This window comes from Silene latifolia, chromosome 10, assembly GCF_048544455.1.
Source record: "Silene latifolia isolate original U9 population chromosome 10, ASM4854445v1, whole genome shotgun sequence".
NCBI lineage: Eukaryota > Viridiplantae > Streptophyta > Magnoliopsida > Caryophyllales > Caryophyllaceae > Silene > Silene latifolia.
Genome location: NC_133535.1, coordinates 155,550,161 through 155,563,917, shown reverse-complemented (window position 1 = coordinate 155,563,917; position 13,757 = coordinate 155,550,161). Strand labels below are relative to the sequence as shown.

The 13,757-nt window shown below is 34.5% G+C and overlaps 2 protein-coding genes across 2 annotated transcripts; both read right to left on the bottom strand.

Annotated features, from left to right (window-relative positions):
• Window positions 1-8,269: 8,269 nt before the first annotated feature.
• LOC141608688 (receptor-like protein EIX2) lies at window positions 8,270-9,514 on the bottom strand. The gene is made up of 2 exons (XM_074428032.1): window positions 8,872-9,514; window positions 8,270-8,766 (listed from the first exon to the last, which is right to left on the bottom strand). Exons 1-2 carry the CDS (start codon window positions 9,512-9,514, stop codon window positions 8,270-8,272), a joined length of 1,140 nt encoding a protein of 379 aa, XP_074284133.1.
• A 1,227-nt stretch (window positions 9,515-10,741) lies between these two features.
• LOC141608687 (receptor-like protein EIX2) lies at window positions 10,742-13,441 on the bottom strand. Its single transcript, XM_074428031.1, has one exon. It carries the CDS (start codon window positions 13,439-13,441, stop codon window positions 10,742-10,744), a length of 2,700 nt encoding a protein of 899 aa, XP_074284132.1.
• Window positions 13,442-13,757: the final 316 nt, after the last annotated feature.

The window sequence follows — 13,757 nt, the reverse complement described above, 5'->3', positions numbered from 1 at the left end:
TTTTATTGTCATACTAGTTGGAAAGCCCGTGCGATGCACGGGGCTCCCATTAGGATTATCTGTAAAAATATATTCTTAAGTTAATAAAAATGTTCTATTATGTTGTCATTGATGAAAAAAATTCGTGATTGGTATAGATGATAATTGATGAATTATTAGTGTTTTTAGCATAAAAGTTTTGCCATCAATTAGTATAACATCAAGTGACATAGTTATAGTATGTCGCTAGTTTTTTCATTGTTACAGGCACAACCGGTTTTTAATTAAATACAAAACGCTTTCTCTATAAACATGGTGGAGCTCATTAATATGAACCTTTAATAACGGAGACATATCTTTATGAGTTTTGCAAATTATTTTATAACTACGTAAAACTGAATGATGTTACAAAAAAACAGCAGGTATCAAAATTATATATATTTAGTGCGTTGAGAGAAAATGTTAGATCTCTTACGACATATTTTTACCTTGACTATTTACAATTAAGAGTATTTGCTCTTTATAGACATCTCGCAATATCTCTGATTCTATTACATAGACTGCACGAGCACCTAGTAGTATTATCTGTGACAATATCAGTTAGTAGTTTGTCATTTTTTAAAATAGTTGGGTTACCAAGTTAATATAATGGCAGTCTCACTCTTACCCTGTGGATATCCATCCACCCGAAATTAAATGGGTGGGATATGGATGACGAATTTTTTTCGAATTTAGGGTAGGATATGGATATGGGTGAATTTAGGGTGGGATATGGATTATCGTCTCTCACCCGCTTAACCACCCTGTGGATATCCGAAATTAATATTTATAATTAATTTTTTATTAAGTTAATAATTATTTTGGTCATTAATGATTTCCCTTCAAAAGTATATTTTTTTTATCAGAAATTTTACTTAATTTTAATATCATACTGTTATTTAGGAAAAGTAAAACTTGTATTTATGTGGATATTGTTATTTTCACTAATCAAAGTAACTTACTTTTGTTAGTTTAATCAATAATATAATGCGTTGGTGGTTTCTTTGTAGTTGGAGTGACGTATTTGTATGGTCACTTGCTTTGCAAAGACACTTTGTTGTTGAATATATATTGGGTTGCTATTTTCTAACACATATTGTTACTTGAATTATGTATGCCTTTTAATTTTATCGCTACAATTTTTTTACGATATATTATCTTAATATTTTATAAGCTGTAAAAATATCCAACGGATACCCGCTTCACCCGGTGGATATGGATATGGATTGATGAAAAAATATTAAATGGATGAGGGTGGGATATGGATGACCATAAATTAAATGGATATGGATATGGCTCCACCCCATCCATATCCCACCCATTGCCATCCCTAAATTAATAATGTCAGTTAGTAGTATATATTTTATGGCACCGCTAAAAACGTTATTTTACGTTACCATGGTCTGGTAATAGAAAACGATTAAATTTAACAAAAGTCAAACTATACTAAAAATGGAAGCAAACAAAATTTTGGGGGTTGATTTAAATGATGACAGATTAATTTTCAGTTCCTATAACAAAAACGCAACGAAAGCGTTGTGGCATTTGGTATTTAACTATATCAGTTGTATACTAACATTCAGAGATATAGTTCGATTATAGAGTTACCATTCTTATTGACTTAGCACCATCTATTTTTTACCGAAATAATCTTTGACTACTTGTCCCTAAAAACTTCATGCAAAATATATAATACGACATCTTAATTTAGTAAATTATGAAAACTTCTTTGTAAACAATGTCCTTCTTGTGGCCTTGATACATTTGGTCTCTATCATCGATGTAGAACCTTAATCTCTCGGATGACGTTGTTCTTGAAACTACATAAAGTTGGCCATTAATAAAAATTGGTTTTGACAGTAAATTTAAACATGATTTAGTGACTCTCCCTAACTCTTGTTTATTGTTATAGCACATCATTAGAGCCGACAAACAATGACCCGACACGAAAATACGACAAGAATCCGACACGAAATTAACGGGTTTTGGTTGACATTTAACGACCCATTTATGTAGTTGGTCGACACGAACACGACACGTGATTTAATTGGGCTAGGTTTGGGTTGAGCACTCTACACACAAACCCGACACAAATAACCTATTTATAAATTAATCCCAAGTTTTCTTGATCCTCACATAAATATACTTACACTTTCCAAATATGACAGGACACGAAAATACGACACGAAATTAACGGGTCAGGGTTGAGGTTTGATGACCTATTAATGTAACTGGATCAACACGACACGAGATTTAATTGGGTAGAGTTTGGGTTGAAGAGTTAGTTACCCATTTAAATGTGACACCTGAACTCGACACGACCTGATCTATTTGTCACGTCTACATAGCATGACCTGAACGTATATTGTCTCTGCTTAAGAACGAAAAGAATCTTTGTTTGTTTCTGAGTAAGTCATTACTATCCCAGAGTACAGTACCTTTTGCCGATTTTGGAACCCGTAAGTATCTTCCCTTCTACTATGAATTTTCCAAGGTGGCTAATAATAAGACAGGTCCCGTTAGATAATCTTCTTACGGAGTTAATGCTCCTCTACAACGTAACCGACATACCACACTTAGTAGAGCATATTATTATGAGTTATATTAAAAAAATTCATCATGTATACTCTCTCCTCTTCTTAAACTATTCCACCTTGCTTCTTAGAGGTCAAACTTTTATAACTTTGACCATTAATATGTCGAAAATCATGATCAAACTTCCGCAATAACGATTGTGTAGAAGCAATACGGAAGATCATTGCGAAGAAGATTAAATACATTTAGTGTGAAATTCCTAAGAGGATGAATCTTACTCCCAAAGTCTACACCAACTAAAATACCCGACCAAATCTCGCATAATGAAAACAAAAACGACGCCTAAAAGTAAGGATGCCAAATGGGGGATAAGACATGACGAATGTAGGCCTTCTCATACCCGTATTTAATAGAAAAATTCCATGCCCTACTTGTCGCAAGTAAAAATTTTCAAAACCATAACTGCTTCAACTTTGGGAGATCTTAAAATAGTGTCGTTCCATTTAAATGTCATATACTTGTCTATTCTATAACTTTCTCAAATAATTCTGATATTATTTTACCCATATATAACACCCATGGTCGGCAGGATTTAAAATTCAGTTTGAGTCTAAAACTTTATTTATATTCGCTACATCCAAGACAAATGCGGTATAGTTGGACACTTGTGATGTGTTTCCTTTTTGATCAAATTAATTTGCTTTTTTCTTATTGTAGAGCTAATAATAATTTTTATTCTTTGAACTAACTACTTATTTATTCTGTTCCTCATGATTTTGGAGTATATATATGTACCTTGTGTTACAATGCCTAATTGCTAATATTTATTCTGAACCAATAGCTATAATGGAGATTATAAAATTAAAAATAGAACTTGAGATCAACTACTAACAATAGGGTCAAAAATAAGTAAACATTGGCAAAAAAAACATCAAGAAGTAATTAATTAGATTTCAGCGTAATTAGTAGTTTGACCAAGCAATCTACTATTTTTTTGTGTTTGGTAAACGGCGTATTCTGATAGCATATTGTTCGGAATCTACTGTTTTTGAATATGCTGCTATTAGCAGCATATTGCATTAGCATATTCAATTTATTCATGAAACCATACTAATTATCCTGAAATCTGCTAATTACCAAACACTCTTTTCTAATTCTACTAATTTGTCTGATAGTCAAACCTGCTACTAAAATCTGCTAACCGTGTTCTGCTAACGTTATCCGCTATCATGAATCTGCTTCTGCTGTTTGCCAAACAGGGGCTTAGGCTTTATTTCAAAGAAATTAGTTTTTGAGCAAAATTTCATTTATCTTAATTTTTTTTGTAAATATTTGATAGATAAATTATTTGCCAAAATAAGAGTAGCATGTGAGAAATAAGTTACCTGTTTTTTTATTCATTCAATTTATTATATTAAATATAGAGAACTTATTATGTCCTTTTATATCATTTTACCAAAAAAAATAGCTACTTTCGATTAGTTTGCCAAACATTTTTGGCTTAATCAATTAAATTATCACGTCTTAGTTTTCAATTACCTTTTAAGCTACATTTTTAGGTTTCAGTTAACTTTTCAGTTAGTATGAGAAATGAAATTTAAGATATAGTAGAGTTAATTATATTTTATTCCCTTTTGAAATCCACATTTTAAAATTTACTTCCTTTTGAATTTTTTTGCTAAAATTACTCCCTTAAGTTTCATTTTTTCCCTAAAATTGCTTCAAAACTTCAATTTAAGTGACTTATTTTCTTTGTTTTTGAACTCTCCCTCCTTGTCTACATAGTTATACCTTAAATTGAATTTTTGAAGTAATTTTAGGAAAAAATGCAACTTGGGAGTAATTTTAGCGAAAAATTTCAAAAGGGAGTAATTTTAAAAATGTGAATTTTAAAAGGGAGTAAAATCTAATTAACTCGATATATATGAAAAATGTTTATATTATAATTAAAAGACCATATAATTAGTTACATTGTGTATTTTGAGTATCACCTATTTATATTAGAATAATCTTATTAAATAATTTTAATCTACTTATATTAGGATAACTTTATTAAAATATTAACAAATCTACTTTTATTAGGATAATTTTATTAATTTTTTTTTCGAAATCTACTCTTGTTTGGAATTCTAAAAAAGTTGGACTCTCTAATATCACTTGAAAAGTTCCTGCTTTATATATATGTATTGACTCTCCATTTTTCCATTTGCAAATTTCGGTATGGAATTTTGGAAAAAAGAGGACAATAAAATGGAAAGAAGGGAGTAATTATTTTCTCTAGTATCTTTGCTGAAAGGCCGTTAAATCAAAATAAAGGCCGCTTTAGAGGAAAGTCGTATAATAATTCCCTTAATATCAATATTGAAATTTCTCCATTTTTTGGGTAGGTTTCATAAACGTCACTGCTAAAGAAACAATATGTGTGTTGTTTTGTTCATTTTTCTTCTTCATTTTTTTTGGTGGAGTCCATAAATTTCTTCCAACTGGCCAAAGACTCAAGCATTTTGGTCATATTAGTCAGTGGAGTATATTTCCTCGGACGCACCCTCAAGGCCAATACCTCTATTCTTTGATGTAAAACTAATTGGAATTCTTATGTTTGTTTTGACTAATAAAATATCAGCGGAACATAACGTGTTTTTGTTTGATTTTGTATGATAAATGCACGGAAATAAAAGAGATTATGATTTAGTTGTGAAAATCTCGCAAGATTCTCAACTAAAACTAGAGTTAAACTCGCCATTTCGCAGGACGCCTTGATTAACTCGGATAAACGTGATAGCTCTCAACCCTCGCAAGGACGTCGGACACTCAAGAAAACACTCAACCTTGCAAGGAAGAATTTGTATTATTTCACTTTCGCAAGAATGAAATAACGATCCTAAAGCTCGCAAGCTAAAAGAACAAACACAAGCATAAGCTCGAAATCTCTCTATTATTGAATGTCGAAAACTGAATATAACCACCTCTAATTATACTATTACAACTCCACATCCTAAATTAACTAATTAAGAGATATTAACTAAAAAAATAAAATTAACAGCTTTAACGAGTTTTAGGAAATTAGCAAGCTTTCCTAATTTTATTCAAAATTAAATAAAATAAGCTAAAACAAACTTTACACCATCACGACTTTGAAATCCGTGTTACCCGCACGCCAAGTAATCACATTGGCACGTGTAGAAATAAGGGGGAGTTTGTTACGGAGGCATATGTGGGCTGCATTAATAAGACTTTTACACTTAAATGATTCAAGACCACGAAAGACGACGACTTGGACTATTCATGTCCACGCCTAACTAGGGATGGCAATGTTAAACCCGATTCACTTACTTATTGGATCACCGATCCATATCTAAACCCAATCATATTCAAAATTTTAAAATCCTTACTCGATCCATTATACTTTTTTCAAATTCATACCCACCCAAAATCCATAACCGATCCACCATATAATCCCAAATCCAATTCAAAACTTGATTTATACTATATAAAAAATTTATCTAATATGAAAAAAACTCGATATTTCGAGCTTAATAAAGCCTAAATTTTGAAAAATATTTGATAGGATCGGGTTCGGGTATGAATGGATCGGGTTTGGATATGGTTTGGGTTTTCCAATGGTGAATTTGGATATGGGTTTTTAAGTAGTGGATTGTTTATGGATTTTTAAAAGGTGAATTTGGATCGAATTTTTTTGATTCGGGGTTGATTCGATTTGGACCACAATTACCATCCCTGCATCTAACAAGTGTGCGTTGAAATCTACATGATTGTGGATGTAACTATGTTATTTGCAGCACACTCTGTTCCTTTAAACTAATCAAAACTGAACCGTAGGTAATTTGCAGCACCCTCTGCCGCTGTACAGTGCATTTACTCATTGGAATTCCTGGTGTTACACATGGTACAGTCACTCGATGAGTGTTGAAATACTACTCGCTTTATTTGTACCGTCCTCTTCAATATAGATTTAAAATAGAGTAAATTATCAATTACACCCACGTCAAATACACATTTTTACATTTACTCCCACGTCAAATTTTTTTATTAAATTACACCCAAGTTAATAGCTCAGTTTACAAATTGCACCCAATATCGGAATCCGGCCAAATTTCCGTCAATTTTCAAATTTTCTGGGTAAAATATTAAAATTTGGACGACTTTGCCCTCCTTCATTCCTTTATTAAGTTGATAGTGTTTCCTCCCGCATTGCCTCTTCATCCTTCTCAAACAACAATGTATTCCGAATGGGCTACGATTAAGATAATCGATCAAAAAAAATGGCGATTAGGTCACAAAAAGAGTATACCATACCGGATGGGCTTGAATCAATTGAACACATGGGAAACTCAAGAAAAATCAAGTATACTTGGGTTAATCGGATGACATAAAGGATCGAAGAAAAGCCGGGGTTGAAGTAGACACGCACTATATTCAATTATTAGGAATTTGCAAATTTGAAATAGTGCATACCAACTGTTTGTGAAATTCTGTGAGAAAATCATGGAGGTTGGGGAAAATGTAGCAAAGAAGCAAAGGGGTATAGTTGATAGAATTTCAGAGCTTCCGGATTTTATACTGCATACTATTCTCTCAATGCTTGATACTAAAGAGGCGGGTCGCGCTAGCGTATTGTCTAAGAAGTGGTATGGTGCTTGGTCGTCCATTCCGGTACTTTAAGTATGAGTTTGAGGACGATACACGTGCACTAACCCGGCCATTCGGGTTCCCAAGCTGGCTCCAGGACAACTCCTTCTACCAAACCAAAGGGCATGGAATTGAAGAAAAAGAGACTTCTTCAATTAGGTGAGATTGACAGAAGGAACAAGAGAAATTAGGTGGGTGTAATCGAGATATTAGGTGAGTATAATCATTAGAGTGTAATCATTAAAGGGCATGGAATTGAAGAAAAAGAGACTTGAGATTGACAGAAGGAACAAGAGAAATTGGTTCTTCATCTTCTTCAATTGCAAATATTTGGGGAAAATTGAGGGAAAATTAGGTGAGAAGATGAAATAAGGGAAGTAACTCAAAAGTCACAAAAATCAGACTAATAGACTCAGGGGCAAAATTGTCATTTCATAATTTTTTCCGCCGGAAAATGGGGTTGGGTGCAATTTATAACCTGAGCTATTAATTTGGGTGTAATTTAAAAAAAAAATTTGACGTGGGAGTTAATGTAAAAATGTGCATTTGACGTGGGTGTAATTGATAATTTACTCTTTAAAATACACGGTTTCATATTATACAATAATAAAATATGAGGTTTCTTCAAACTTTGGCTATAATTTCCTTTAACTTATTCACATGATCCTGTCTTTGATTCTGTCAAGGAGCCGATAATAGGCATGCCTCCAAGATGTTTTGATAATTAAAGTGCACAAACTCCCCAAAATCCAACGATAAACCCAAGCACCACACTTATGTACAGTCCAAGGAAAAAACCAAAGTCACCATCCTTGTTTTGCACGCTAGTAATATCTCCGTTGGGTACATTGGAGGGCGCTCGATCTTTCGAACAACTTGGCAGTGGCGCGCCACAAAGTCTCGGGTTTCCTGCATATGATGACGCATCAAAGCTCTGCAGCTGAGTGCTAACTGGAATTTCCCCAGATAAGTTATTGTTCGATACATCCACAACATCAAGAGTAGTTACTTTCGCTAGGCTTATAGGAATTTTTCCAGTAAGATGGTTATTTGACAGATTAAAAAGCTATAAAGCCGTAAGGTTTCCAATTTCGAATGGAATATTACCACTCAATTTGTTTTTCGATAAGTCCAGTGATTCTAATCCACTGAGAATTGATATTCCATCTGGAATTTCCCCGCTCAACTCGTTACGTGAAAGATCAATATATTTAACAAACTTAATCGTTTCTTTGAATCTCTGCTCCACTCGTTTCCATGAAACAACCACAGTATCAGTTTTTGTTTCAGGCTCGTAATGTTCATTCAAAGCAAGTACACCACTGTCAAAATACATCCCTAGATTTTTTATCCCTTTCATCATAGCCATTAAATTACCAATGCAATTGGGAATTACACCTAAAATGCGATTAATTGCAAGGTCTAATATTTGGAGATTTTTGAATTGGCAAATACTTTCAGGTATCGCTCCAATAAAATGGTTTTTACGAAGAATAAGAGCACCTAAACTTCGAGAAGCATTACCAATCCTTGGAGGTATGTACCCACTTAATAAATTGTATCCTAGATTTAGGATGACCAGGGAGGTTAAACTCTCAAATGCCGCCGGGAATAGTCCTCAAAAGCTATTGTTATATAGGTGCAAGTACCGAAGTGTCAACAGTGTACCAATGGAATTTGGTATTTTTCCGGAAAACCGATTATTTTCTAAGTGTAGGCTTGTTAGTTGAGTAAAATTCATCCAACAATCTGGAAGCTCCCCAAAACATAAGTTATTTGGCAAGTCAAGTATTTCTAAAATACTTTCAGCTTTGGGGCATAAGAAATAGGAGCAGTTAGAAAACCTATTATCATTCAGGTATAAAAAGCTGGTGTTTAGTGCAAGTCCCGATGGGACAACACCTTCAAAGTGATTTGAACTCAAGTCTATTTCAAAAGCATACGATATATCTAGCAAATTTGGAAGCGTTCCGTAAAATTGATTATAGGACATATTCAAATATAGAAGATTGGATGACAATGAGTTCCAGAAGGAAACGGGAATGCTATCAAAAATGCTTGTATTTGAAATATCAAAGTATGAGAAATTTGTTTGTAATTGAATCCACTTTGGAAATCGCGGGCCTAGCTCATAGGATCCGAGTAGGATTATGTCTAGGTTAAATGGAGGAATCCAATCCTCCTCAATGCTTATCACCAATCTCGAGTTATCTGACAAGACAAGTCCACGTAAGTTTATGAAGCTTGAGAAAAAAGTACGAGAAAGAGTTCCTTCTAAGGAATTGTAAGAAACATCCAATATCTCAAGCATGATAAGTTGTCTTATGCCAAGAGTAATCTCAAAGCTGGTTACGGGCAAGGTATAATTCCCTCAAAGAAGATAATGAGCCGATATCGTTGGGAATTTCACCCCAAAAATGATTAAAACTCAAATCCAGTGCTAACAATGCTTTATTATTACACTTGAGCAAAGAGTGGATAACATTAATTAGCTCATCAGTGAAGTTATTATTCCCCAAGTGGAGTTGTTCCAAGTTGCATAACTTGCTTATGATTTTGGATACACTCCCTTGAAATGCATTATTATAAAGGGAGAGATACGAAAGGGAGTTACACTTTGTATGGGTCGTAATAAATTATACACGGCAACATTTTCTTCTTGCCGGAGTTAAAGATTATTATATAGCCGTTGTAAATATTTGAAGTGCCTTTGCATTATTCTTTCCGTAAATATCTAGTAACATATCTTATAAATATTAAATAGTTGTAGAATTCATTTGTACAAATCACGAAATAAAACCGTTTACACTTATTCTATTCTAAGAATTCTAATATGATATCAGAGCCAAGGTTTAGTCCGGGCCCCTGGGTTGTGAGGCGAAAAACCACGGACTAAGTTCCCGTCCGACGAAAAACTGGTTCATTCTTTAGCAGGTCCGAAAAACTGGGCCATTCTTTATAGCAGGTCCGAAAAACTGTTGTTGATAATGTTGTTGTACTGCTTTTTAGGCCTACATGTGTGTGGCTGTAACTATGTGTGTGGCTGTAACTATGTAATTAAGACATAAAAAATCTGAATAGTTTAGTGTTAAAAATCTACAAATCTACATGTGTGTGGCTGTAACTATGTAATTTGTGTCGAAACTCCACTTTTCAGGCCTTAATGGTTCTTTCCGAACAAAATTATGATCTGTAGCAAGCTCTGAACCGTAGGCAACTATCAAACATTCGAACCCCAGATGCGAGCACATAACTCGAACTCTTACGCAAGTTGATGACAATATATACTCGTAATTAACAAAGTTGCTCATGATAAATTTAGAAAACCATAAACATGTTCCTTTTGTCGTCATACCTCTCTGCCCGCTCAATGGTGCATTTACTCATCGGAATTCTTGCTGTTACACATGGTACAGTCACTGGGTGAGTGTAAAAATATGACTCGCTTTATTTAAAATACACGGTTACATATCATACAACAATAATGAAATACTATATGAGGTTTCTTCCAACTTTTGCTATAATTTCCTAAACTTATTCACATAATCCTGTTTTTGATGTTGTCAAGGAACCGGAAATAGGCATACCTCCAAGATGTTTTGATAACTAAAGTTCCACAAACTCCCCAAAACCCGACGATAAACCCAAGCACCACACTTATGTACAATCCGAGGAAAAAACCAAAGTCATCATCCTTGTTTTGCACCGTAGTAATATCTCCGTTGGGTACATTAGACGGCGCTCGATCTTTCGAACAACTTTGGAGTGGCGCTCCACAAAGTCCCGAGTTTCCTGCATACGATGACGCATCAAAGCTTTGCAACTGAGTGCTAACTGGAATTTCCCCAGACAGGTGGTTGTTGGACACATCCATAACATCAAGAGTAGTTACTTTGGCGAGGCTTCTTGGGATTTTTCCAGTAAGATGGTTGTTTGACAGATTAAGAACCTCTAACGCTGTAAGGTTTCCAATTTCAAAAGGAATGTTACCACTCAATTTGTTTCCTGACAAGTCTAGAGCTCCTAGTGCAGTAAGTCTCGATATTCCATCCGGAATTTCTCCGCTCAGCTCATTATTTGAAAGAGCAATGTATTTAACAAACCTAATCGTTTCTTTGAATCTCTGCTCCTCTCCTTTCCATGAAACGATCGCCGTTTCACTATTAGTTACAACATTGGACAGAGTATTAAGGTATAGTACATCAGGCTCAAAATGCAGCCCTAGATTATTTATACCCGTCATCATTGTAATATTCCCAATGCAATTAGGTATTACTCCTGAGAAGTGATTAATTGCAAGATCTAATATTTGGAGCATGTAGAGTTGGCAGATACTTTCAGGTATCTCTCCAATAAAATTGTTTTTCCGAAGAATGAGAGCACCTAGACCGTCAAAAGCATTACCAATCCATGGAGGTATGCTCCCACTAAATAAATTGTATCCAAGATTAAGAATCATCAAGGATGTACAACTCTCAAATACAGCCGGAAATGGTCCCGAAAAGCTATTGTTATACAGGTGTAGGGTCTGAAGATTGAGCAAGGTGCCAATGGAGTTTGGAATATGTCCCGATAATTGATTATTTTCTAAGTGTAAGTTTTTTAGTTGTCTAAAATTCATCCAACAATCTGGAAGCTCCCCAGAAAATAAGTTATTTGACAAGTCAAGCTTACGTGAAAAACTTTCAATGGGACATAAGATATTAGAGCAGCTCGAAAACCTATTACTATTAAGGTATAAATAGCTTGTTTGTTCAAACCCTGAAGGTACAACACCTTCAAAGAGATTTGAGCTCAAGTCTATTTCAAAAGCATTTGATATATTTGGCAGATTTGGGAGGATTCCGTAAAACTGATTATTAGACATATTCAAATATTGAAGATTGGATGACAGTGAGTTCCAGAAAGAAACAGGAGTGCTGCCAGAAATACCCGAAATTGAAACATCAAAGTATGAGAAATTTTTTTGTACCTGAAGCCACTTTGGAAACCGAGGGCCTAACTTGCAGGATCTCAAACCGATTACATCTAGTTGAAATGGAGGAATCCAATTTTCATAAATGTTTATCACCAATTTTGGGTTATCTGACAAGTCTAGTTCGCGTAAATGTAGGAGGTTTAAAAAGTGCACATGAGTAAGAGTACCTTCCAAAGAGTTGGAATTAACATACAAACTCTCAAGCATAGAAAATTCTCCTATACTACCGGGAACTGCACCCCAAAAACCATTCATTTGCAAATTCAATGTTATTAGTCTGTTTTTATTGCAATTATTTAAAGAATCGATGACATTACTCAGTTCATCAGTGAAGTTATTAAAACTCAAGTCGAGTTGTTCCAAGTCGCATAAGTTACTAATGATTTTTAAAACACTCCCTTGAAACGCATTTCTTGAAAGAGAGAGATATGAAAGGAATTGAAATTTCTCAAACTCACTTGGGATAGGAACGTCAAATACATTCCAGGAAAGATCAAGATATACGAGCTGGTTAGTGATTTTGGGAAAGTTGAACAACCACCGTAATATTGAGCTTTCATTGAAATTATTATGAGAAAGGCTGATCGTATGGAGATTAGTCGAGGAATTAATGTATGAAATTGGTGACGGAATCTTCGTAGGAAGTAGACACCAATCCATACGAAGAACACGCAATGAAGGTAAGTTGTTAACAATTGTTACCCAATTCGTTATTGCACTAAGATTCGCATAACTCAAATCAAGATATCTCAACAAAGTGAGACGAGATATCCATGATATTTGCCCGGGACCACCAGCATAAGCAAAATATGGAAGCGAAGTTGAAGCATAAGAAGAATATAGATCCAAAGTTGTTAACTTGGACAGATTACCTAACTGATGAGGTATTTCTCCACGAAAGTCATTATTTCTTAGGTTCAGATGTTCCAAATGCTTTAACTCGCCTAGGGAAGGACTTACTTTACCTTCTAAACACTGAGAGTTGACACGAGATGGTAAACTGACCGTGATGACATGACCGGTCAAGTTACTACAGACGACCCCAGTCCATCGGCAGCAGTTGGTATTGGCTTCCCAGGAAGTGAGCAGTCCACAATAATCGGCTGTGACTCCATGTTTAAATTGGAGGAGGGCATCCCTCTCAGTGTCAATACATTGGATGTTATTACTACGGTTATGAATGACGGAAGGGAGACATGTACAAGGGGACAGTACTAGCCATGAAAGTAGAATGAGTATAAGGTAATAGTATGGTTTCATTTTGTGATTGATGTATTAATTTGGGGTTATCAAGGTGTTTGATACAAAATAAAAGTTTTCCATAAATCATTAGGACTAGTTTATTTCCTAATTAGAGATTATTATTAGTTTATTTTATTTCCTAGTTAACAGAATAAGGCAAGACGGTTTTAGGTAAGTTTCAGATTGTGTTTTTGGTTAGCTAGGTTGGTTTCTAACTCCTATATAAGGAGGTCTAATGTATTGTTTATCATATAGATTATGATATTGAATTAAAATTAAAGCTGTTGCTTTGTTTGTGTTTGCAAGTTCTGTAAACATAGGATCGACGCGTTTC